We start from the raw sequence: 26,840 nt of genomic DNA, 5'->3' as shown, positions 1-26,840 counted from the left end.
GAAAATTTACTGTTGGTCTGGCAACTTTGATGAGACTAATCAAAACCAACTGCAACTGCCATCGCCATCACTCAGTTGATCGAGCTTGCGATGTTCACCATGTCCTGCTTTCTTAGCGGTTGAGTTGGCGTGCTTCGCAGCAGTGGTGTTGGTGTCTTGGTTTGCTGTCTAGCATGGCTCTTAGTAAAGAGCGGGAGCGAAAACAGTACTTACAGATGTTTTTGAAGCAGTACACATCCGAATTCCCCTGCATCGTGGAATCGAGGAAGGGCAAGCATTTTGCGTTCTGCGCGGTGTGTGGCTGCGACATCAGCGTTTCTCACGGAGGCAAAACCGACGTTGTCGCTCACGTTACATCCAAGAAACACGTAAGTCACGTGCAATGCCAAGAAAAGCAGCAGCAGCTGGGACAGTTTTTTTCAAAGTGGAACTCTGATAGTGACGTGATCCGAGCGGAATGTCTCTTCACTGGGTTTGTGCTGGAACGTAACTTTCCATTGACCGTCTCTGACCACGTGGGTCCCCTGCTACAAAAGATGTTCCCTACTTCGGATGTCGCAAAGCGGTTCGGCTGTGCGAGAACCAAGACAAGTGCAATTGTGGGCGAGATGGCAAACCATACTTAGGAGCGCATAGTGAGTTCCTTGAAGCAAAAAGTTTTCTTGGTTGCCACCGACGGCAGTAATGATAGCCACTCGCAGTTGTACCCGATCGTGGTGACATACGTGGGGGAGTCTGGCTTAGTTGAGAGTCGACTACTTTCTTTGTGTATGTTGACGGGACAAGCAAGTGGTCGCAACATAGGGAACCTGATTCTGGAGGCTCTCTGCCTCATTTTATATACCGGTCATGAACTGTGTAGCGTTTTATTCCGACAATGCCAACGTGATGCTTGGTAAAAAAAATGGCGTGGCAGCGGTGCTGACGGAAGTCCAAGAAAATTTGATTAAAATCGGGTGCGCATGCCACTTAATAAACTTGGCAGCAGAGAAGGGAGCAGTGTGCCTTCCAGCAAAAGTGGACCAAGTTCTTGTAGATATATTTTATCACCTGGAAAAGAGTGCTAAGAGGAAGGAGGCCTTGAGGCAGTTTCAGGAAATTCATGATGCAGACTTCAGAAAAATCTTGAAACATGTCCCAACTCGATGGCTATCTCTTGGGAATTGCTTGACCAGGCTCCTGGATCAGTGGAAGCCTCTGTTGAGCTTCTTCTTGCACGAAGTGAAGGACAAAAAGAGTCCCAGCTTTCTGGACTCATACCAGATCCCAAAGGCAGCAGCAAAGCGAGCAACAGTTTCAGCAGAAAAGCCTGATCAGTGCAAAACGAAAAGAAAGAACTTGACACAGGCTCCTTCAGTGCCAGCGAAGAAAGCCAAGGTTTCCTCCACACAGAAGACTGACCAGCACTGCCCAACACGTGAAAAACTGCTTTTTGTTTTCCTCAGCCTGGAAACCAACCGAGCATATTGAATTTTTTTGCAGAATATTATTCCCATTTTCGAGAAAGTGAACCTCTCCTTGCAAGCACAAGCTCCCCAGATCCACAAGCTATGGTCGCTTCTCTTGGAACTTCTTCGAGACATTTTCTCAAGATTTGTAAACCCATCATGGCTGAAACGAAGCCCAGAGCTGCTCAACTTGGACTACCATAACAGGGAGGCACAGAAAGGGGACGAGGACCTCATCATTGGACAGGAAACTAGGACTGTAGTAAACGAGCTAAAGCCCAGTGAGCAACAGGAGTTCTTCGAGGCAGTTCGGCACTACTTTGTGACAGTGTGCGACTATATGCGACACAAGTTTCCCCTGACAGACCCTGCTCTGCTTAATGCAGAGGTAGTTCAGCTGAAAACCCTGGACACCATGTTCTTCCGAAAGGTTCGCTTTTTTGTGGACTCTTTTCCAGTGATGCTACCTCTCCAACCGGGAGAGGCGAAAATGGAAGCGGTCGACGCACTGCAGGTAGAGTTTTCCAAGTTGCAGGCTCAGGATCTTCCTCCCCATATTCTACTAGAAGAACAAGTGGATGCCCAGTGGAGAATGGTGTCACAGCTGAGAACTGCAGATGGAAGGTTGAAGTTCAGCCGAATTGCTGAGGTGATGCTTGGAATTTTGTCAATTCCACACAGCAATGCCGAGTGTGAGCGTCTCTTCAGCCTTGTGAGGAAAACAAGAACTGAATTTTGGTCGTCCATGTCCGACAAAACTCTCGGACATGTTCTCCTTGCGAAGTGTGACCAGGCTGGACATTGCTACAACCAGACCTACACGGAAGTCTTCTTGAGGAGGGCCAAATCGGCGACCACTACCTTTGTTCGAAAATAAGACAAGCTAAAGCCCAAGAAACAACAGGAACTCTTCGAGGCAGTTCGGCACTACTTTGTGACATTGTGCGACTACATGCGACACAAGTTTTCCCCGACAGACCCTGCTCTGCCTAATGCAGAGGTAGTTCAGTTGAAAAGCCTGGAGACCATGTCCTTCCGAAAGGTGCGCTTTTTTGTTCAAAAAAATTTAAAAAATGCCCCCCCCCCCCCCTTGCAGGGTCTTCCTAATTCTGTGTCCCAGTACTTGGCAGGTCTGAAGTAGGCCCGTGTGCACATATTTCAGTGAACGTTAAAGAACCCCAGGTTTTCGAGTGTCCGGAGCTCTCCACTATGGCGTCTCTCTTAATCATATGGCGGGTTTAGAACTCTAAACTCCACCTAAAAGCGCCAACATGGTTTACTTGCACTAGGTAGTGCACGTAAGTCATGGAAACACCACACAAATACGACAACGCTAAATATAAAAAATAGAACGCGCACAGTACGCTGTACGGGGTGTAAAGTGTGCGTGCTGCGCATGCAGATTTCAATCCCGGTATCACGTTAAGCCAGCTATCTCGCTATGCCCGCTAAACTGTAAAAATTTAATCTGATTAGCATGGGACAGATTACCAATGGGCAAAGATCACAGAACGTACTATCAGCCGCAAAAGCGCATGGAGGAGCGTCAAACGATTGCATTGCTGCGCCACATACGGTGTTGCTGCATAGTGCCAAGATTGTCAACCATAGCTTTCGATATTACATTAGGCAGCGGCTCATTGTCTAGACGCGCTGTTACTTTTCGCTGAGGCCGCCTACAATAGCCTCAACACCAAGGAGCGCCACGGTAGGTGCCGGAGCAACGCAGTTTTCAGTCGTTCTCCCTCGCCCTGCGGATCTCGTAAACTTTTCACCAAGAGTACGTTACTATATTACCCATGTCGTCACCTCTATCTGGTGAAGGTGATGGCGGTGGTGCCTCATCTCTTGTGGAGGTGCTCTGGCGTGGCCAGTTACCGTCCGAATCCATCGTGCTCGTGAACACGTGCGTGGAACATGAGTTCGAACTGGCACGATTCATTTAGGCACGGGCTTGTAGGGGAGGCCTTGTTTGCTAACAAGCACGCACTTGACAGAGTTCATGGAGGAACAGAGTAGCGGCAACCGGAAGTAGACGATAAATAGGGGCATAATTACATATCACTGTTTTTGCTAAGGAGGAGTCGCAGCAGCTAGTTGTGACGGGCGTACCCCCCTGATTTTTAACCTGTGGGAGTGTCCGCCCGTACTGCCCCCCCTCCCCACTATATTGGAGCCCCCGGTATTGGCGTATATACACCCGAAACTGGTCACCAGGCAGGCCTACCACAAAGCGTTGTCGAAGGTTGAAACGACCGCTGTGCGTCGTCTTCTGATGTTTATTGCGCAGGCGGGCGAGTTGTCGAGCTTATTGAGCTCGTTCAGCACCTCTTCTCGTGCTGGCTCGTTCAAGATAGACTTTGGTGTCGAGGTTTTTTCCTCAGTGGCGTTGGGCAGCATGGCGTTGAGTAACATGCCATGTTTATTCCATAGACAAACTTGTATGGCATCAAGTACATTGTCTTCTGCACGGCTGTTCAGTATGCGACTTTCGTGTGCGAAATGATGGCAATGCACGTCTTGTGTTCTACGTTAACGTATATGGTCAGCATGTCAGCGATTTTCTTATTTAAACGCTCGTTGAGGATAATGGTCGGTGAGTGGTAGGCGGTGGTCACAGTGGCTGGTCTAGCTGTACCTCAGGATCGCCTGAGTTAGGTTCTCCGTAAGGCTCGTACCTCGGTCAGTAATTATGACTTCTGCCACACCAGGACAAGGGGTGATGTTCTCGACAAAAACTCTGCTACTTAAGTGACATTAATTTTGGGCAGCTTTCTCTTCTCAGAATTGTGAGGGACGTTGTCAGTAGCAACGGCCATCCACTTGCTTTTGGAATTCGACGATGGGAGTGGCACCAGTATGTCCATACCGATTTGCTGAAACGGCCAGTGAGGTGTCTGAATGGGCTAGAAAAGTCTAGCTGGCCTAGCTGGCGGTATCTTACGTTGCTGACAGTCTCAAAAATTTTTGGCGTAGTGGGTGACGTCGGCAGGAAGGCCCTACTAGTAGCGCTATTCTTGTACACTCGCTAGCATACGGCAAAACTGAAGGCGTCCAGTCGTCGGGCCACCATGTAAAACATCCGGAACATCTGTACGTAACACCAATGGTACTAGGATGACGTAGTTGGGCCGATTTAGCGAGATGTTTAAACTCACAAAGAACGTTTCACAAAAAATGACGCCAGTTATCACTTGAATTCCTTTTGAAAACTATACCGTACCCCTCCAGGTACTTAAAAGGCCGTCCAGTTTAGCATCGGCATGATGTCATTCGGTTAAGTCATCGACGCTTAAGGTTCTCAACAAGCAGTCACCGCCATCGTTGTTGTCAGGTGGTTTGTCAACAGGTGCGCAGGACAGGCTGTTGGTGTCCGACTGCCTTCGTAAGGACTTGTTAACGATGATGATGTCAAATTCCTGAAGTCACAGACTCTACCATGCGAGGTGACCTTAACAGTATCTCAAGTTAGCCCTCTATGACAAGGCGTAGTTGTCGCTGAACATTTGAAAGGCCTGCCATAGAGGTAGGTGCAGAGCTGAGAAGTAGCCCCTATGATGGCAAGGCACCCTTTTTCTCTTGCGGAATAATGGGCATCTGCCTTGGATAGCGGCTGGCTGGCGTAAATGTTTGCCATTTACAATGCATTAGTCTTGCGCAGAAAGGCAGCGCCGAATACTGCGCTGCTTGCTTCAGTGTGCACAATTTCGGCATTTTCGTCAAAATGCCCAAGCAACGGAGGCGTTTTCAAACATCATTTTTGTTCTCAAAATGCTTCCTGCTGCGGCGTTTCCCACTTTAGCTTCACGTCGGTCTTCTTAAGCTTAGCTAGTGGCTCGGCGATGCGGAAAACGTTTTTGACGAAATGCCTTTAACAGGCGCACAGGCGTATAAGTCGACGCACGGCCTTCTTGTCGGTGAGTGGGGGGGGAAGGACATAAAGATTACAAGTGTCTTCTGCGGATCAGGACTTACTCCGGACTTAGTTACCATTTTTCCTCGTCTGCGAAGCGGCATTTTTTCTGGCTTCAGAGTGAGTCCGAAGGCCTTGATGGCTTTAGGTACAGCTTCAAGGTGCCGGGTATGGTCGTCGAACATTGAGGAAAACATGACGACCTCTTCTAAGTGTACTAGGCAAGTCTGCCACTTCAATCCAACCAGAAAGAGGTGCATGACAAAGTAGAGCGCAACAGTGGAACGCATTGGGACTAATAGCGGTGATGGCTGTCTAAGAATTTTCAAGCACTGGTAAGCATCAGAATCATTGCATGTGCTGTCTAAAATTCCTGCAGTATCGCTAGCGGCCACCTCAATTCCAGAATAATCTTTAATTTATTAGCATCTTGTGCTCAATCTGAACGAAAGAAAAGGATCTATTACAGCTCTGAAGCATATTATGCACCGCAGGTGCCATTTTCGCTTAGAAAACTTACTTTGTAGGCGATAACCGAATACGGCAAGTGTAAGATAAGAAACACGCTTGGAAGTATGCAACTGCATCCTTTAAAGACAATAGTCTTTTTTGGGGACCTTCGACGCAAAGGCTTTGGTCTGGGTGTCTGTACATTTGTCTGTTTGTCCACCGTTACCGCGAACTGGGTACTCTGAACAGCACCAGTCGATACCCCGAACGGCCGACTCCATTCGCAGTAACCACCAATGTTGCTCAAGAATCAGCGTTCATATGTGTGTGATTGTCAATTAAAGAGCAATTATTACGCATATCTGAGGCACCATAACAATACGTATATATTCTGCATGTTCGTCTTTTACTATAAAAGGCATACATAAGTAATACTAAGGACCGTAGCGCTTATCACGCTAGGCTGACCATCCAGTGTTTGCACGGAAGGACGCTTTGCTAAAACGAGACGGTGGTGGCACCTACCCATCGCCTTGGGTTCTACACCTTATCACCTCTAAGGCAGGCGAGCACACCCGTCTCAGAGCCACGCGCTTTGTTTTTGAAAAAATACTGCCAGATAGCGGTCATAACACACGTGTGACGGGACTTGATGCACTCGTTCGCCTCTGCTGCATGCTCGAGGCACTCTAATGCAGCGCCTCCAGAATAGCATTCACCGATTTTCTTGAGCAGAACATCAAATAAATGTTTTCTTTACTCTCTTCACACGCAAGACTGTCGTCTTTCGACAACATTTGCAGAATAAATGCAGATACGGGGCCAATTTTCAAGTTACAATACCGTGGCACTTTCATACGCGGACATTCTTTCCGAGCAATAGCACGACGTGTGGGTAGTCTTTATAATCGTGTTGTAATCTCAGCCATCCTAACGTACCACCACTTGCCCAGGGCGACGCACACCTCGACATTTTACCATCCGCGACAGACTACTATCGCTACTAACCATCCGATGTCCGCATGTGGTTTATGTCGATTTCTCGCCATCTGCATGCTGATATGTGCATTTCTTTTCACGTGGATCTCCAATGCGGCCACGCTGGTGGAATAAAAATGTATGCACGCCTCCAGCTGCAGTACTGCTGGTGCAGAATGTACCACTTTGTGTGAGAGTACGTGCGTTCATGTTTGAAATGTCAACACTGGAAGAGCCCATCGTCCATGGTTAACAGAAAGCTGCAGCCTTTGCCTTGGTCCTACCAACATTTTTACTACATCAGGATAGACGTGAATGGTCGTCTTTTCAACGCAGGTGACAGGAACCGCTGGGATATTGTCGCAATAAACGCCTGATACGCTATGTCGAAACTGCTGCGCTGCCAGAGGCCACATAGTGTTATATTGGCTTATTTATTCTTCATTCAGTTGTTTTTCCCCCCAAAGCGCCATATGAGCGACGGTGGACATAGGTTAACCTCTGTGGAAACCAAAGACGATATTTCTTAATTCATCACACTTCTTGTTCAGAAGATGTGACCGTGGGAAACATGCGGTTTTGTGTTCTTGTTTTGTATGTTTTCTTGCTTTGAATACATGTGATTGCGTTCGTGTATGTAGGGGGCTGTTCCGCATGAAAATTTGGATTTCAGTTGAAGGCTAACGCCACACTTCGTGCACTTGCGTGTCTGCGTGCTTGTGAGTGTGTGTTGTGCTCTCTCTGCCTTCAGTCGCGATGTTCTAACTAAGCACTATAACCCTGGTAGGTTGTGAAAACACTTGAGTGTTTTTATCGCACGTGCTTACTTCTTGTTCATCAGTTTTGTTAGACCAACAAAGTATCTTTTATAGCTTCTGTTGGTCGCCTCGATGTGTTGCCGCACATTTTGCAAGTATAAGCATTTTAAAAAGTACTTTTGATGAAATGATTCCTTCGAAAATAATATTAGAAAAAATTGTCGCCCTTTAGAATTTACAAGACCAATGAAACCCTCACGAAAACAAATATTTTTGGCATCACATAGTTTGCCGCAAACACGCTTCTTAATGCAAAACTCTTTATTAGCCTTCTTGTAAACTTCGAGAACTCGCGACCCTGAAAAGGAGTGTACTATCGATGCTGTAAGCACAATTTGAAGACCAATTTTCTGATTGGCATGTTTTCTACAGCGTGCAGCACAAGCTGATGCAGGAGAAGAGCAGAGCGGTATGGAAGGAGAGGAAGAGGTGAGCTTTTCTTCTTCATAAGCTTTGACAAAGGTTATAAGGGGAGTATGTCAAGAACTCGTTTATTACTATTCAGTCTCTTTATTAGGAAGGATACTGTGATTGTCTCATTGAAGCACTGCTGCTCGAATCGCTTCTTTGTTTGTGGTACGTAAACGCAAGAAATAAAAAGGATAACACACATTCCTACTCTTCTCGCAAAGGGCGCTTTGAGGCGCAAAAGAAAGTGGGCAAAAAACAAGGCATATCTACGACGTGAATGATGATGAGAGAGGGGAAGCAGTGGGATTCTTTGGTGTTACAGTAAATCACGCGCGCCATTGACCACTCACGCATGTAAACGAGGGCCAAGCAGGGTACAGTTATATACAACGTTCATTGGTTATATCTGGTAAGTTGTGGCAAGTTGTAGATTTTGTTTCGCCTTCATTAGTGCTGCTTTGTGGTATCATATCTAGCTTGAAGTTGGCACGTTCCCGTGCTGTTGTTGGCTGTTTCCAGTTGTACAAAAGGCATGTAGAGAATATCGAGATGTCCTCTCTTGTGAAAGACCATTGTTTTCTGTTATCATTATTGTCATCAGCGTCATCGTGAAGGCCCACAGTGGACACCACGCATGTGCTCTTCCGTGATGGGAGAAAGAGAATGTTGGTTTGTTTGTTTGTTTCCCTGGACTCATGGCTCACACCGACTCAGGGAGATTGGCCAAGAAAACATACTGCATTTTTTCTGTAGGCATTATAACTATGTGTATTGAATTTGTATTATAATATGACTAATGTAAGGAAAACCACATAAAAAGAGAACAAACAAAAATAGAAAAAAAATGAAAAGGTTAAGTTGAGTAATCATGAGATTTCAGGTCTTGTGATTACCACTGAGCTGCGTTTACTTCAACTCACCATTCAGAATTTTTTCGGGGTAATACATAATAATTATTCGATTGAAGATCGTAAATGTATACCTTTGGATGTCTGAATTTATTCGCAAAGGGCATTGAAAGCGTCCCCGTGGCAATGTCCCAAAACTGAGGCACCAAAGCTTATTGCAGTTTCCGCCGTCATTGTAATGCCTAATTTCAGAAATGTAATAACTAGAAGCCTTTTTCTAAGTATGGCGTATCGGCGACAATACAAAAAAATTAATGTTCCATTGATTCCATTTCTCTGCAGAATGCGCAGAGGGGTGATATTGTCTGACCAGCTCTGTGTAAATACAGGTTTAGGGTGGGGGACACGAACTCACATTTTACTAATTAAAACTTCAAGCTTTCTGGACTGGATCCAGCGGGGTTGCCATGGAAACTTGAGGTGCTTATATTCTGTCCATGTTACTTTTTCTATCATATCAGTGCATATTGCTGATTTTCGATATCTTATTGCTGTAATATATTTAACATCTGGCAGTATGGATAAAATTGGGCCATCTGCTAAGGAATCGGTCAGTTAATTTAATCTTGATCCACAGTGTCCCAGAACCCATAGTAACCTCAGGAGTCTCAACTGGGGCGGTACTGATGTGAGTTCCCTCAAAATTCGAGAGTTCTCAGAAGCTGTCAGAGCTGCACAAACTGAAAGAGAATCCATCGTTATGACTGCATTGTTTTGATCTGACGGAAGTTTTCGAAGAGCTAAAATAATCGCAACGAGCTCAGCTTCAAAAACTGCAGTAATATCAGGCAGTCTCACTGAGGTGTACCAGTCAAGCGAATCAGAGGCAATGCCTACACCTGCCTTTCGATTATTTACTGGAGCATCTGTGGCTAACATATCGTTATTTTCCGCATGCTCTAAGTAATCTAATAGTATGTTATTTAAAAATTTGAGAGATTATTCCTTGGTCTTTGGGGGGAAAATATCATCATATTCAATTATAACATGACAAATTGAGTCATTAGCCCCAATTACATTTTTAATGTTCACATTTATACTTTGTAGATTCTTTTGTGTAAACATTATCTGGGGTGTGTGAAACCATGGTCAATGAGCAAGAAAGAAGGCGTTTGGTTTTGCGATAAAAGGATATTGAGATCTTCTTGCCGGTAAGCTATAAACTTTTGAAATGCTTGTACTGTCAAAATGCGAAATAGACAAAGTAGTGTCTATATAGCAGTAATTCATATTTTTCGGCCGAGCAGGTGAGTCCTGTGCCTACGAGGTAATATTCTACGCATTCTATGGCCGCCTGTAAGCGATGCTCGATCTCTCTGTCACTGCCAGTTGTCGTCCAGATCGTGATATCATCCGGGTATAGCATGCGGTGCAGTCCATCATTTTGATGTAATCGCTCAGGTAACCCCAGCAGGACGAGGTTGAAGAGCATCGGCGAGATCCCCGAGCCCTGCGGTGTACCCGATCTTTCAATGTTCATTTGATTTGATTCTAGTTGTCCCACTCGCATGCGTGCGGTTCTTCCCATGAGGAAGTCTCGGACGTAGTTGTACACTTGCATTTTGAGGTTCAATCTGTCTATTTGTCACAATATGGCATCGTGACGAACATTACCGAAGGCCTTCTTCAGGTCCAGGTTAAGGATGGCTCTCATTGAGCACCCAGGTTTTTCTATGATTTGATGTTTTAGTTGCAGAAGAGCGTCCTGTGTGGAGAGATGTCTTCTGAACCCAATCATTGTGTGTGGTAATAGGTTGTTGTCCTCGAGGTAATCTGTTAGTTTATTGAGGAACGCATGCTCCATCAGTTTACCTACACATGATGTTAGGGAGATCGGGCGCAGGTCTTGCAGCTGCAATTTCTTGCCGGGTTTCGGTATAAGCATGACCTGTGCTTCTTTCTATTGCTGGGGTAATTTTCCACGCATCAAACAATCGTTAATATAACGTGTGTGTTTCTCTAGCGATCTGTAATCGAGGTTGCACAGTGCCCTGTTCGATATTCGATCTAGGCCTGGGGCTGACTTGGTATTGAGTTTTACGAGGGCCGCCTCGATTTGGGAAATTGAGAATTCTGCGTCTAGGATGGCGTTGCCTTCTCCCCTGTAGTGCGGATGTGCTTGCGGGGGCGTTTGAAATATGTGATGGAGTTCCGCTTCTCGTAGGAAATCTTGCTTCATTTCCCCGCAAGCGTGTATGATTATGCATATGCCTTGCCTCTGTGAGGTCTTGGTGTTCGCGGGATCTATGAGGTACCGCAGTATCTGCCATGTGCGACTCGTAGTGAGCTGACCATCCATCTGCGCGCATTTCTTTTCCCATTGCTGTTACTGCAGGTTAAGTGCATGCTTTTCTATTTTTTTGTTGAGCTGTGCTATTCGTTTTCACAGTCTCTTATTATGTCATTGTCATTTCAAGCGGCGATGCAGTTGGGTCTTGGCTTGCCACATGTGCAGTGACCGGGTGTCTATTCTATCAAGCCCAGCTGTTGACGGCATCATTTGCATCACCCTCTCGATGTCCCACCGAAGTTGGTCGGTCCATTGCTCAATGTTTTTGATGTCTTCAATCTGTTGCTTGTCTCGATTTTTTTGTAGTAGTTCCTAATTAGGGATCTTCATTTGGTGACTTGCATTATGTTCCTGTGGGTCGTCTTCTGCTTCTATGGAGATAATGTAACGGTCACTGCCCAAGTCTTGCATGGTGTTTCTCCAAGTCACCTTTCGTGTATTGCACGTAAAGGTAAGGTCCGATGTGGTGTCAGTGCTGACGCTGTTGCCCTGCCTAGTTGGTGCCGCTGGGTCAGTGACCAGCTCGAGGCCAGCGAGTTGTGCCATTTCCCACAAATGCCTGCCTTTCGGCTGATCGTGTTTGTAACCCCGCGCCGTATGCACCACGTTGAAGTCACCTCCAATGAAGAGTTGTTGCCCCAGGGCGATATCGAGTGCTCGTTTGAAGAGGATGTGAAAGCGGTATTTGCGGCATCTCGGACTGCTATAGACGTTGAGTACGAAGACGCTGTCGGGTGTCTTATGCGGTGGAATTAGCTCTACGAGGACGTTTTAAATATCCTTGTCTTAGGTGTCGTGTTTCATAACCGTGAGCTCTCGCTTGACCAGTGTGGTGACGTTTGGATTCTCCGCCCTGCCTGTTGTAGACTGGTACTCTGAAAGTTTGGCGGGGTCGTTTGTTTTCTGCAGTATGATGACGTCTGGGCGTTTGGGGATCGTTTTCATGTATTGTTGCAGGTGCGCTCGTTTGTTTTTGTAACTTCTGCAGTTCAACTGCCATATTGTATGTTTTTCTTGCGAAGAGTGTCTTGCCATGGTTATGTGGTGCTACATGTGTGGCGCCGCTTCGCTATGCGACGTCACCAGCGCGCTGTTGGCAGCTTCTAATGTGGACAATCTGAGATAAATGCTCTCCAAGCTCTGTTGAATCGTGCGCCTGATAGTCGCGATGATCGTTTCCTCAAGACTGCTCACGCGAGCCTCGAGTGCTTTCACTCGAGTGTCGCCTGTTGCTGCGTGCGTACGCTTGAGACGCACTGACCTTTTAAGGGAGATAGCCGGTCCGTGTTAAGTATCAGGGCCTTCGACCTCATCGTCCTCTATGAGTTCTTTTTGTGTTTCCTGCATTGCCTGTTGATCAGTCTGGCTGTGAGCGGCAGACTGCAGCTTTTGTATGAGTTTGTCTTTTGCGTGAATTTGTGTCTGCATGCATTCTGTTTGCTTTTGCATAGTTTGTATCGTCTGTGTTAACTGAGCTATCTCCGCCTCTATATTAGTGTGTGTTTTGCCGCCAGCCTCCACGTTTATTGCGCGTTTTCTTTTGACCGCATCTGCAAAGCTCACCGAATCAGTTGCCTTGGCATCCCTCGTTGGGGTCTGTCCAGGTGTTTGGCTGCGAGCTCGGCATTGCTGCTGCTTTCGGGGTCCCGGTGTACGACTACGAGATCTGGAGTGGCTTCGATTGGGTGTCCTAGCGGGGCTTGCTGGTAAAATAGTTGGTGGCAGTGGCCTCTGCCTTCTCGTTGGCCCTGCGTCGTTCCCATTGTCTCTTCATCACGATGTAGGGCGTTTTGTACCTTGCATGGCAGTTGCGGTCCGTCGTCATGTGTGCGCCTCTGCACAGCTTGCAATGGGGGGAACACTGGTGGGTGGGGCCTGGGTTAGGGGCGTCACAATCACGCACACTTTGTCCTTAGGCTTTGGGCACACGTCCATGTGGTGACCAAGTCTCCCGCAGCAGTGAAACATGTCGACTTGCTTGCGATACAAGGTGCAGCGAAGGAGAGCGCCGCCATACCTGATGTAAGTGGGCACTCGTGGTCCTTCAAACGCCACTATGATGGTCGGGGTGTTACTGAGCCGTTTGGCTGCCAGGGCATAAGGGTTACGTGCGTGAACGATGCTGGTGTGAATGGACTTGGCGTCTTCTTCCAACGGGATGCCCTTGGTTATTCCTTTCACCGTGTTGTCGGGGCTGTCTCGTACGCACTAACCTCGTGGTGGCGGTCGCCAATGGTGATGGCTTGAAGCTGTCTGTACTTATCCGCGTGAGAGGCATGGGGTGTGCTCACGGCGATGATGTTTTGATGGTTGTTGGAGCGCACCGTGTCCTCCCCTGCTTCATGCGCCGGTACATTGGCCGTGGGGTAAATCGCCGATGAGAGGCGCACGGTTCCAGTGGTGGCCACGTCGAGGCCTCCTCGTGGTCGTATCAAGATCTTGAAATCGCTCCGTGAGAGTGGTGGCATTTTGCTGTTTCTGATGGCTTGCTGCTTGATGTTATGCGGTTTTCGTCGCGAACGCTGTCGGTTGCAGTTCGCTCCCTCTCCGGTGCAAGAGGGGGCTCCGTTCTGGGTGTTGCTCTGAGCGTTCGTGCGAGTCTTACATCCAATGGTGCACCAATCCGTGCCCTACAGAAACTCTTCGGGGGAGATATCCTCCCCGTTCACTTGGACTTCCATCGTTGATGGGTGAAGAAAGTGCCCGCGTCAGAGAAGACGCTCAGCGCGTCTCGTTGGGTGGCTGGCTTGCGTAAGCGTCGGGCCAAAGGGGCACGGGTTGAAGACCTCTCGAATCGGACAAAAAGTCCTTTCCAATCTTGAATTTTGGTGTCAGTAGAATCCTGGTGACTTTTCGCATGCATTGTTGTAAAATTCGTGGGCTGAATGACTGAAAATCACTGGCAAATAGTTCTTGGAAGAAGAAGCCGACGTGATGCGCGTCTGCTCTCTTCGGCGACCAGTCGCCCTCCCAAAGTAGATGAACACTTCGTGATTTTCAGGGAGCAGCCGGGTGGCCTTGGAAGCAGCGCCGGTGGAGTGGTGTTCTCTGCCAGCAGGGAGTCGATTCACGAGTGCGGCTTCTTTTGCGTGTTTTTTAGGAAAGCTGTGCGATGCCCAGCTGTAGTGTATTCCCGGTACGAATCGCTTGCACCGCCGGATGTACCTGGTGGCACTTTTCACGTATGTTTGTTTCACTGTTGATCAATAATGCATGGTATTTGCATGCGGAGCTCTTAGCTGTACGCTCTGTTGGTACTTAATCATTGTGTCAACTGAGAACAAATGCGAACTTTCGTTTTTAGTGTTGTAGGCTTCGTGTAACGTTTGTAGAAGTTGTGTCATTCATACGGAAGGACAATAAGCTTTTCTAGTTGTCGGACTAAATGTATGTGTATTGTACGGTGTGTGCTCACTGCATGCTAGTTGTGTGTGCACTGGAATTACACACTTTACGTGCACGATAACGTATACAATACAGTGGTGCCTACTTATCGATGTGAAGTAGGTCAAGCACTAGGGTGGCGTTGCATGGAATAGCTACGAAGGAAACTCTCAAAATCGTGCATTGCCACGCTGGCACTATATATGAGCAAAGAACTGCTAACTGGCCCATAAATTGGGAAATCTGGCAGAGAAAAAAAATGAAAAAAATTCGGCAGATCCCGCGTACCTGAGAATCGACCTTATGCGAAGCATGCGTAAAGAAAATGACCATGTTGCAATTTTTTTCATTGAGCGACACGTCATGAAATGATGCCACATATATGTACAAATGTTGCACGCTGAGACATAAGTTGAAGTGTTTCAGATGTTCATATAACAAGTTGTTTGCGCTTGTGCAACGATGCCAACTGTAACACGCATATCTGCATTACCAAAACTTGATATGAAGCGCTGATGCTCGCGAGGACGCTGGCCCTGGACGCTGCTACACAAACAAACTTCAGCGAATGGCAACTAACTACAATTGACGTTAACGTGACAAGGCAGCTCTATCAAAGGGGTACATATGTAATGTTTATTAAGTTGGGTAGGCAGCACTGCAACTACTATTAACGTTTCACGAATATTATCGTCTATTCGAAATGTAGTTCTGAGACCTGATGTAGCTCTGTGATACAATGCTTCATGGTCACGCAGAATGCTTGGGTTCAATTTCAGCTGGGACCCTGACCTTTATTTTTTGCATTCGACGGGTCGACGCTACCGATGTCGGGTATTTCTGAACGCTCGTGCGTTAAAATGGCCTATGTGTGTGGTCGTCGTTCCTGGGTAGGTACTAAGTGTCAATCACCTGTGGCACATACTCGTGTACCAGCGGCACATACCCGCCCGTGGTTATGTGCCACTGTCTGGCGGGAAGTGTTTGACGACGTACGCGATGGGATGGTGACATTATTCATGTCTTGATCAGCACGTCACATTCATCAAACGGTCTTACCCTCCCTTGCTAACTTTGGTTCACGCCAGGTTAAGGGGGTGACCACGAGAGCACCCAAACGTAAGCAGCTAGAAAGATAGATAGATATGCTCAGTCGCCGAAGTTCCCTAAGAAATGCTTCGCATTTAAAAGCCTTACGGCGAGCGCAAATCACTGCTGGGTGAGTTCGAATACGATGATGCAAAGGCTGAATGATTTTGGTTATGACACGTACCATTGCTTTCTGTGCTATTCCACAAAAACACTCCACAAAGTACTTCAGCACGCCGCGCTTGGGCCTGCCACACACGAACAGTCTCGGAAAGGTGTGGTCGATACATTGTACTGCATGCAAACCACAAAATACTTGTAAAGTTTACACCGGAGTCTTCACAGAAGCGAACTAGCGCTGACAGCACGCCGCCGACCGTGTGCAGTTTTCTTTGTTTGCCCCATAAATTTGACGTCTCTTTCGCCAGACTCCTCGCAATGCATTGGGATAAAATAGGACCTCTCCTCAGTTTTTCCTTCCGCCATAAGGAGCAAGCACTGAGCTAACTGTGTTCTGGTGTAGACGAATCCGTCGTGTTGGCGAAGGTGTCCGCGCAGCACAGTGTCTAAACCGGCACGATTTGTTTAGGCATAGGCCAGTGCGGGAGGCGTGGTTCGCCAACAAGCATCACGCAGTTAGCGGAATCCACGGAGGGACGGAGTCACGGCCACCAGATAATAGGTGTTTCGAGCAGTGCTTTAGCCTTGACATGATTCCATGCGACACGGGTAGGAGCGCTCGGCAAGGGGGTAAAGGCGCTTTGTGAGAAGGTTGGGAATTATGTCTCCGAGACTATGATATACGTGTCGTCTACTAGTCAAGTCGCATACATTCAGATGCCGATGCTTTTTTCAGCAACTCTAGTAAGATAAACTCAGTTTTAATGCTCCGCATCTCCGCCAGCTGAGAAGGATGGGCCGAACGGCGGTCGCGAGAGCTAGCGGTGCTGAAGTCTGATCTTACGCTCCCCTCAGCGCATCGTCTGCTACCGCAGCGTACTGTGGCGGATCGTTGTGCTGTTCATCATGCTGGCTTTCATGTTGTACTGTTATTGAACTTACTCATTCATCATGCGCTTCCAGTCAACATTCTCGTGTGCATTTGTGGACTGGACAAGGTCACCTGTATTGATTGGCCCAGATGTGTTGCTCATTGTCAGTTGGCTAAGAATTTATGTCCTGCCTATATTTGAACTCTCTGCATTCGGCTTAACATCCAAGTGCGGGAAATTCTACATAAATGAGCATTTTCAGCGTAAAAATTTTATGCTGACCACTATCACTTTACCCGCTGTCGTCTGGCCTGGACAAAAAACGGCCCAAAACGTCTGCTAAAGTCTCAAGCAGATTGACTTACTGAAATGCGAAAATTCACTCATGTTTTCTGCTAGTTACCGGAAATAAAAGACTTTCAACAAACAGTACCGGTGCTTCACAGTGTTCATCAGACAAGTCTTCGCGACGGCTACCAATCGAAAGCAGAGTGCAAAATGTTCAAAAACTTCACCTCTTTTCTCGCATTTTCCAACTTTTCAGAAAGCCCCTGATTGGTTTTCTTGCAAAAAAAGACGATATTCATGAACATTACTTTCACGTTCTCATGATGAGCGGTAGAACTCAAAAGGTGCAGTGGCAGCCACTCCAATTTTTCAAGCAGGTTCCGAAAGAGGAAATCAACCAGGGGGCTTTCGTGAGAATCCCCTCGACAGTTTGATCAATTGCTTTTAATATGGAACGAAGGCCGTGTAAGTAATGATCTAAGCAGCCTTCTTGAAAACATCTCACCCGAATGAGTGCACTTTCGTTTGGTTCAGTGCACCTGCTTCAGGGGTACTTGTCCGAAATGCTAGTGGCCCTCTTCGCACGTTGTCACTTATTCAATTCTTTACGAAAGTACCCACAGATGCAGTACACTCATGGTGGGCTACTTTCTAGTGCACTTCATTGCACTGAGAAACGACACCGACATGTAACACCGCTGCCTGCTGTAGGTTCCGAAATGAGAGCATTGCAATTTAGAAAAAAATATCTGTTGCGGTAATATGAAAGAAATTTAACAAAACATGGTTGTTGGAAAAACACCACCACACATACATTTGCGTCTCGCTGCCTTTTGTCTTGCCGTTTTATTTCTAGCGGCTCCTCCCAACTGGGTACTGAGCATTCGAGGGGCGCCATGCATTTAGAGGGGGAGGGGGAAATCGGCGCCTCAGTTATGAACATTTCGGCCTCAATATATGGGGTGAAATTGCTGGGAACAAGGACAGATGGGTACCGGGGGCGAGCTCCCACTTTCCACGAGAGATCAAGACTTCATGTTCAGCAAGACCATACAGTATGCGTTACGATGCCGTCATTCTCACACTGAACGTCATAGACTTGGCATTTGGCAGTGAGCTTTCTATCTTTGCGATGTGAAGCTTGGTACCACCTTCTGAATTGTGCCGGATTTCTTCGGAGGTCTGTCATAGTCAACATAGTTGGTTTATATTGCAGTAAAGAGTAAGTTATAGCTTGTAAATAATTCACTTTACTACGCCCGATTTAAGCGTTTTACTCTAATAACATAGTCTTAAATTTTTTCGATCGTCTGGTAACTCTCCCGGGTTATTTTTGTTGGAGGTTAGAACTACCTTTCAGTGTGTGCTTTGATCCTGCTCTTAAATTAGGTTGTAAGATACACGACTGTCTCTTCACCAATACTGATATTCATGATTTTTCTTCATTGTATATTATTTGAACGTCATAGCGTCAGCGAGCTCGCTTTACAGATATTCCGTTGTTGGCGTCTTTATCAGCATCTCTGGTTGTGAGTTAAAATAGATTAGCTTGTCCATGACAAAAAAAATCAAGAACCCTGCCAAAAAAAAAAAAGCTTCAGCACAAGTGAGAACTTATCCCAGGCTCTCTGCGTGGAAATCAGGTGTCATACCAAAGAGACGTGCCAATGGTCGAAACTGATATTAAAAAAAATATGAATTTCAGGTAGTAGAAGTTCTAATATTACTGTGTCGAGCCAAAAAAAGCGATGCCTTACGTTAACATTTTATTTTTTCATGTAGTATAAGAAATTACTTCAGTCAACACAATATTGGGTGGTACACGTTTAAAATTGCGTCAGGTGTCTAAACATGTTAAATGCGCAACGAATGGGTGCAAGAAAGGCCCAGTCATTACAGAGGCTCACTGATGTTCGTGTGTTGCTTTACGCACATGTAAAAGCCTCTTTGCTTAATCACAAAAGAAAGAATTATGGCACAGTGGGCACTTCGCACCTGTACTTGCAGTAGACAATCTACAATACTTTGAAACGGCCAGTGTTGCACACACAGTCATTCATTCTGACTTGCTCACTCGATTCCGTGCCGACCGGTTGTGTTCTTTCGATCTCCGACGACAGTGCAGCTCTAGCCGACTGGGATGGTCCTACACCAACTTCTGATGCCTGTCCTCGACCACGACGACAGCCTAGCTCTGGCCGACTGGATTACCCCTACGCCTTCTCCTGTGGCCGACAAGACCTCTCGCCAGTGCTGCCCGTCCTCGGACTCCTGCGACCGTCTCCATCTTTCCTGTCTCTTCCTCATATCTGTCGTTTGCTGACCCTGCGCCTCACTCTCTCCTTCCTCTCTCTCTTTCTCTTCGCCTTTTATTTCTATCATTTTAATACCTTCTCTCCCCCATCCCTCGTGAGCTACTGCTGAGGTGTCCTCCCCCTGAGAGACACTTTTCTTTTCTTTTAATTTAAAATCACCCCCCTCCATTCGTTCTCTCATGACATGGTTGAGGCATACACCGAGACTGAAGCTAGGCTAGTAATTGTAAAGACTATTGGCACAGGGCCTGGTTACGCTATTGCAGCCTACTCTTCAAGGCGGAGCTTAAGCGTCCTCCAAGTTTTGTAATTGTTGTGTTTGTGACTGTTGTGTGATTGTTGTCACACATTATACATAATACTTAACGACGTCACCTCTGCCATATCTACCAATTACTACCACATATACTAATACTACTGCTACTACTATTACTACTACTACTATTACTACTACTACTACTACTACTACTACTACTACTAATAATAATAATAATAATAATAATAATTTTTATTTGAATTACGATATGAATTCTCTCGGGTAGCGTGCAAGGCTGGACAGCAAATTTGCTTACGGTCGTTCGTCTGCTAGCCCGTCACCACTGCGCGAAAGATATGAGGTTTTCAAGCTGCTTATAGCAGCCTATATGTTGGCCCATGCCACCCTGTAGCCGTGTTTACGCACAAGATAAATTAAAGAATAAACAGACCAACGAACGATTAAGGTGCGTGAAGCGGAGTCGTCATCATCGTCGCCACTGTCTGGCGCAAAGCTAGTCCGCATACTTCAATGTAGATAAATCTGTTCTTCCTCGCTCCCCTCATACAAGAAAACCCCGTTTTCGTACAAAAAACTATGCAGTGCCAAAAACAGTTGGAGACGTGGGAATACAGCGCACCATTTGCGGTAGCCGCTTACGCGTCGACGCCGCTGATCACAACACGTGCACCCCGCGTCACTAGAGCAAGATCTCTATCGGCCGCGTGGCCGTCACGAGTTCTCGTGAGCGCCACGCGGTCAACCTCTCTTGTGGAGCTTCGAAATTGAGTTTATTCTAGTAACGTTGCTTACTAGCTATCCACTGTCATCCCGTCTCGTATTCGTGACCTCGCCGAAAGGAACAGTCACCGGGTCAAAGAACAACCTCTTTATTTGGCTGAACTTGTGCCCGGGTAACAGGAGGTCAGATTACAGCGATACACACTGGCATTTATTACGGCTAACAGAGCATCAGTCGTCAATCAACTGACAAGAGGTGATGAGTGTCGGCAATCATGCATATGCCGTCGAAGATTCCAGCGTAATCTGGAGGCGCGCTTTTCTCTGACCAAGCATTAGTCTTTAAGAGCGGTAACCGGAAACCACAGAAGTTTAGTAAGAAACACACTTGGCATTGCCCCTTTATGAAAAAAGCACCATCCCGATTCTTTTCCAAATCAACAAATAACATCAACCCAGCAATAAGGAATAATAAACAAAAATAACAGCATAACCACGGAGTGAATGATGATGAGAGTTCATCCATCCTTCTCTCCATCCAATTGCATTTGAGAATGCAAACGACATGCAGGTAACACCGACATGACGCGAGCCAAGGAAGCCAAGCACAAGCGTGTTCAATGTGCCCGCCACTCTGTTTCGTTCATGCCCCACTAACAAACCACCACATATGGCGACTATCTAGAAGACAGAGAAATGTAGCCGTTCTCCGCGTACCAAGGCTCAGCCCACGCAGCATCTAGTGTGAGAGAAGTGGTACAGCGCCATCACTCTACTGCAGTTTGTATGTATTTCTATGACAGAACGTCTTCTATCATACTGTTCAGAAGACACAGCCTTTTTTTTTTCTCGTCTCTGCTTCTCTCGCTTACGGGTGACGCACGACCACGTTAGAATAATAGGAGCTTCGCCCTTATAAAGCGCAAGCTAGACAGTAAAACAATAAAATGGTACAGTCCTCAGATGCGCTGACGCGTGTAAAATGGCTTGAGACGCATGACATGGTTGACTACTGGTCGAGCTCGGTGGCATTGATAGTTCCTAACGCCAACCGGTATGCCCTTATAGTCAACAGAGCAAAGACTTGAAGCAATACTGTAGTATTGCCGAAGAAGCTTTCTCCACGTCGGCCAATCAGCGTATATACACCCGAACCCGGCCGCCAGGCTGGCATCTCATAAGGCATCTTCGAACGCTTTAATGGCAGCTGTGTGTCGTCTGCTGATGCAAGATATGCTGGTGGGCGAGTTGTCGAGCTTCTTCAGCTTGTTGAAAGTAAGACTGTGACATCCAGGTTTTCTTCGCCAGCGACATTTGGCAGCATGGCGTTGTAGCCGGGTTCCTTCCGCAGACCAACTTGTATGGCCTTATCTGCGTTGTCTCTTGTACGGCCATTCTATATGCGATGTTCATATACGGAATCATGGCAGTGCATGTCTTGTGTTTGACGTGCATGGCCAGCTTGTCGGTGATGGTCATATTTTTACGCTCAGTGATAAAATTGGTCTGTGGCTGTAGGTGGTAGTCCAGTAGTGATTGGTGTAGCTGTACTTCAAGATCGCCTAAGTTAGGTTCCCCGTAAAGCTTATACTTCGGTCAGGAATGACGAATTGCACGCGACTAGACCCGAGACAATGTTTTCGAAGAAGAAGTTTGCTGCCTAGGTTTACTGCATTTGGGTAGCGTCTTTGTCTTGGAGTAGCGTGTGAGGTTGTCAGTAGCTATGGCAATCCATTTGTTTCCGGATTTCGACGTTGGGAGTGGTGCCAGTGTGTCCGTGCTGATTTGCAGTAACGACAAGAAAGGTAGCTCCATGGGCGGCAAAAGTCTAGCTGGCGTAGTTGGCCGTGTCTTCTGTCGGTGACAGTCTTGGGAAGTTTTTAAGGAAGTGGGTCATATCGGCAGTGAAGCGGTGCCAGTAGTACTTTTCATGTGCCCTCACTAGCATATGTAGGGGAAACTTGAAGGGGTCCAGCTGTCGGACCAGCATGTATAACTTTGAAAATTTCTGCAAGAAACGCTGATTGTACTACGATGCCGTAGTTGGCCCGATTTCGCGAAAGTTTTTCTTCATGAGGATGCCGTTCCGCAAGAAAAACGATGCTGGTCCTCACTTTAATTACAACCGTGCCTTTCCCCTCCACGTGCTCTACAAGGACCTGAATTTTAGGGTCGGCTTGATGTCTTTCGGTGAAATAATCTACGCTTAAGGTTCCCAAGAAGCAATCACCATCATCGTACGCTGTGGGGGGGTCAACGGGTGCGTAGAAAAGGCAGTCGGTTTCAGAGTGCCTTTGGCTGGACATCTTAACGACGATGATGTCAAACTCCTAAAGTCACAGACTCTCCTGTGGAGGTGACCTGGAGGTCCTTTCAAGTTAGCTGCCCATTACAAGGCATGGTTGTCACTCAACGCTTAAAAGGCCTGCCTTATAGCTAGGGGTGAAGCTTCGACGTAGCCCAGATGTTGGCAAGGTAAACCTCTTTCGTTGTGGAATAATTGGCTTCCATCGTAGATAGCAACCACCTAGAGTAACTGATAACCCTTTTCACGCCATTAGTCTTGTATAAAAAAGGGCACAAAGTACTGTGCTGCTTGCGTCAGTGTGCACTTTTTTGTCGGCGTTTTCGTCGAAATGCTCGAGTAGTGAAGGTGTTTTCAGGCGTCCTTCTAGTTGTTTTACTCGTTTAACTCTTTTTATGACCACACTTGTGGCTGCCAAACAGAAGTTTACACTACATTTGTACGCAATGAGACTGATTGCAGTAAATGGCTGTCGATGAACTTACGAGCGTTGGTGAATGTCGGAAGCGATACACGCGCTGTCTAAAGTTCCAGCATCATCTTTAGTGGCCGCTTCAGTTCCAGAACAGTCTGTAATTTGTTAGCGTCTTGTCAGTAGCTACAGGTGATACTGCGTCGCTTGTGCGCAATCTCAATGGAACAGAATGATCTACTACGGCCCTAAAGCTTAATATGAACTGCAGGTGTGGTTTCCGCTGAGAATAACTTGTTTTCTTTGTAGGCGATAGCTGAATACGGCACAAGATAAAAAACACACTTGGCAATATGAAACTGCGTCTGTTTCCAGTTACGATGCTCTGGCACTTTTATACGCGGACATTTCTTTTGAGCAATGCCATGACGCGTGAATAGTCTCTATAATGATGTTGTATTCTCAGCCATCTCAACTCACCGCTACCAGTTCACGGCGACGCAGAGCTCGACACGTCACCATCCGCGATAAACTACAGCCGTGACTACCTATCTGACGGCCGTATGTGGTTCATAGTGATTCCTCGCCTCCTGTGTGCCGATATCTGCACTTCCTTTCACGCGTATCTCCAGTGTGGTCATGCCGGTGTAGTAAAAACTCATGCATGCCTGCGGCTGCGGTACTACAAGAGCTGAATGCATCGCTTTGTCCGAGAGTGCGTACGTTCGTGTTTGAAATGACAACGCTAGAAGGTCAAAAGCCAACTGCTGCATTTGGCTTGGCCCTCCAGGCGTTCTGACTACATCAGATTAGACGTGTATCGTCTTCTTTTCAACGCAGGTGACAGGAACGGCTAAGTTAGTGTCACTATCGAACACCTGGTACGCTATGCTGAAACTGTCACGCTGCCAGATGCCACATCGCATTATGTAGGCTTATTTATCTTTCGTAAACTCATTTTTTCCCACATGCACCACATGAGTTACGGTAGGCATACCTTCTCCTCTTTAGAAACACGAAAAAGATACTTCTGAATTTATCATTTTTATTTTATTGTTCAAAAGATGTGACTGTGCCAAACATGTGCTTTTGTGTCCTTGTTTTGTACGTTTCTTGCTTTGGTCACAGGTGATTGCGTTTGTATATATAGGGGGCTGTTCCATATGAAATTAAAGGTATCAGCTGAAAGTTAGTGCCGCACTTGGTGCGTGCACATGTCATTGTGTTTTGTGTGTATGCTTTACTCGGTCTGCCTTAAGTCACGATGTTCAAACTAAGCACTTTAAACATGCTAGGTTATGAAATTTAGCCTTTTTTAATCACACTGGCTCATTTTTTTTTCAACAGTCTTATTAGCTCAGGAAAGTATATTTTATAGCTTGTTTTAGTCGCCTCGATAAGTTGGCGCACACAATGCAACTATTAGCATGTTCAAAAGTATGTTTGATGGAAATAATTGTTAGGTAAACATAATTAGAAAAAAGATTCCACGTTTAGAATTTACAAGACCAATGAAATCCTCACCAAAACAATACTTTTCGAGGTTACATATTTTCTCGCAAACACGCATCTTCATGCGGAACTTTTTATTAGCCTCATTTTAGGCTTCCAGAATTCGCAACCCTGAAAAGGTGTGCACAGCGGATGGGATAAGTACAATTGTAAGACCAATTTTATGATCTGCATGTGTTTTACAGGGCGCAGCACAAGCTGTAGCAGAAGAAGAGCTGAACGGTTTGGAAGGAGAGAAAGAGGTGAGCTGTTTTTTTTTTTTGTATGGCGTTACGAAGATTTTAAGGGGAGTGTGTTGAGAATTCCTTCATCACTGTTCAGTCCTTCTATTAGAAAGGATAGTGTGATTGTCTCCTTGAAGCATTGCTGTTCGAACTGCTTGCTGTAGTGGTCGTACGTGGACTCAATAGATAAAAAAAAAGGATACAACACACAATTTTATTCTTCTCTTGAAGGACGCATTAAGGAGTTGGGACATCAAAACCCACAAATCAAATCAATAGCATTCAGGAGCAAAAGAAAGTGGGCGAAAAAAAGAACAAGGCATATCTACGAAGGCATATCCATGATGATGAGTGGGTAGAGCAGCGGCATTATTTGGTGTTACCGTAAATTACGCGTGGCATTGACCACTCACGCATGTAACTGAGGACCAAGCATGGTACAGTTAAATACATTGTTTATTAGCAGTTCTTTGCTCGTACATGCTGTCAGTGTGGCAATGCATGATTTTAAAAGCATGTTTTGTAGGTATTCCGCGCAACGCCAACCTAGTACTTGGCGTAACTTCACGTCGAAGGTACCACTGGAATGTATACGGGATCGTGTACGTTAAGTGTGTAATTTCAGTGCGCACACAACTGAGACGCGTTGAGCGTGCACTGCACAACACATACATACTTAGTTTGATAAAAGCAAAAGTTCATTTTCTTTCCATATGAACGACACAACTTCTAAAAAGATGATACGACGCCTGCTACACCAAAAAAAGAAATCACAGCTTTGCAGCAAAGGCGAAGCAATGAACGTGATAGCAACAAATCGGAAGGTCACGAGCAGAATGGAAAGCAGATTGAAACATTCTCCGCATTTCTCGCGCACAAATGACGCACGAAACGTACTCACATGTGCAGAGTCACGCAAACGGGTGTCTTAGTTGTTACTTTCCTATGCCCAAAAAGCACGTACTTTTCGCCAATTGAGACCGAAATGATCGCAGTAACATTTGTGCGCTGGGTAATCCCGGCGCACAAAGGTTACTGCGTTGCAGGTAAAGAATTGCTCCAGGTAAAGCCCGAGGCCAGCCAAGGGGTATGATCTTCCCCTCCTCCCCACCGCAAGATAAGGGCGTGCAAGGGAGCATTGCTTTCCTCCTCTAAGGGGAGCAAAGTACGCGTGGGAGATTGCAGCACGCGCCGCCGCGCGATGTGGCGACGTGCACTCATTGCGCCAACTTAGTGCTAATGCTGTAAACACAGTTCCCCCCGCGATGCTTGTCAGCAGTGGTAAGTGGTAGTATAAATAGCTTGCCGTTTGAAGGACGTGCACTTCGCTGGTGCAGTGGCTAACGTCTCGCACTCGCTATTGAAAGGACGCAAGTACGGTTCCGTGCACGGAAGTGTTTTTAAGGACGATAGTCTTTCTTGGGTACCTTCGACGCAAATGTTTTGGTCTGTCTGTCTGTTTGTTTGTCCGCCTGTTTGTTTGTCCGCCCTTAACGGTACCTTAAACGGCACCAAAGTGGCCAAATGATAGTCCAAATAGCCGACCCTATCCTCAGCACCCACAATATTGCTCAAGGTTCAGCCTTCCATACTTGTGTGATTGTCAACTAAAAAGCAATTATTGTGCATATCTGAGGCACCATAACAACACGTCAATATTCTGTATGCATGTCTTTTATGAGAAAAAGCATACATAAGTTTTATAAGGACCGTAGCGTTTATCACGCGCTGACCAGGCAGCGCTTGCATTAAAAGGCAAGTGTTTCCAGCGCTTTTCTAAGACGACACGGTGGCAGCACCTACCCGCCGCCTTGCGTTCTACACCTTATCACGTCCCAAACAGGCGCGCTTGCTTCGTTTTTTAAGATAACTGCCAGATAGCGCTCATGTCTCATGTGTGACATGACTTGATGTGCTCGTTCCCCTCCGCTGTACGCTCGAGGCACTCTAACGCAGCGCCTCTAGAATACCATGCACCAATTTTCTTGCAAAGAACATCAAATAAACAATTTGTTCACTCTCTCCAAATTCAAAACTATCGTCTTTCGACGAGTTTTGCTGGGTAACATGCAGAAACGGGGTCAATTTTTATAGGTTTTTTTGCGT

The 26,840-nt window shown here is 46.5% G+C and overlaps 1 protein-coding gene across 1 annotated transcript in view; it reads left to right on the top strand.

The window, feature by feature from the left end:
• The window catches only part of LOC142767919 (uncharacterized), a 235,887-nt gene that overhangs the window by 153,145 nt on the left and 55,902 nt on the right, over positions 1–26,840 (top strand). Inside the window, exons 5-6 of the mRNA XM_075870158.1 lie at positions 7,980–8,036; positions 24,696–24,752. Of these exons, the coding sequence (XP_075726273.1) occupies positions 7,980–8,036; positions 24,696–24,752 (114 nt within the window). The remainder of the gene's footprint in view (positions 1–7,979; positions 8,037–24,695; positions 24,753–26,840) is intronic.

Source organism: Rhipicephalus microplus, chromosome 7, assembly GCF_043290135.1.
Source record: "Rhipicephalus microplus isolate Deutch F79 chromosome 7, USDA_Rmic, whole genome shotgun sequence".
NCBI classification, from domain to species: Eukaryota; Metazoa; Arthropoda; class Arachnida; order Ixodida; family Ixodidae; genus Rhipicephalus; species Rhipicephalus microplus.
Note: the sequence above shows the minus strand (reverse complement) of the source record. Positions and strands in the feature narration are given on the sequence as shown.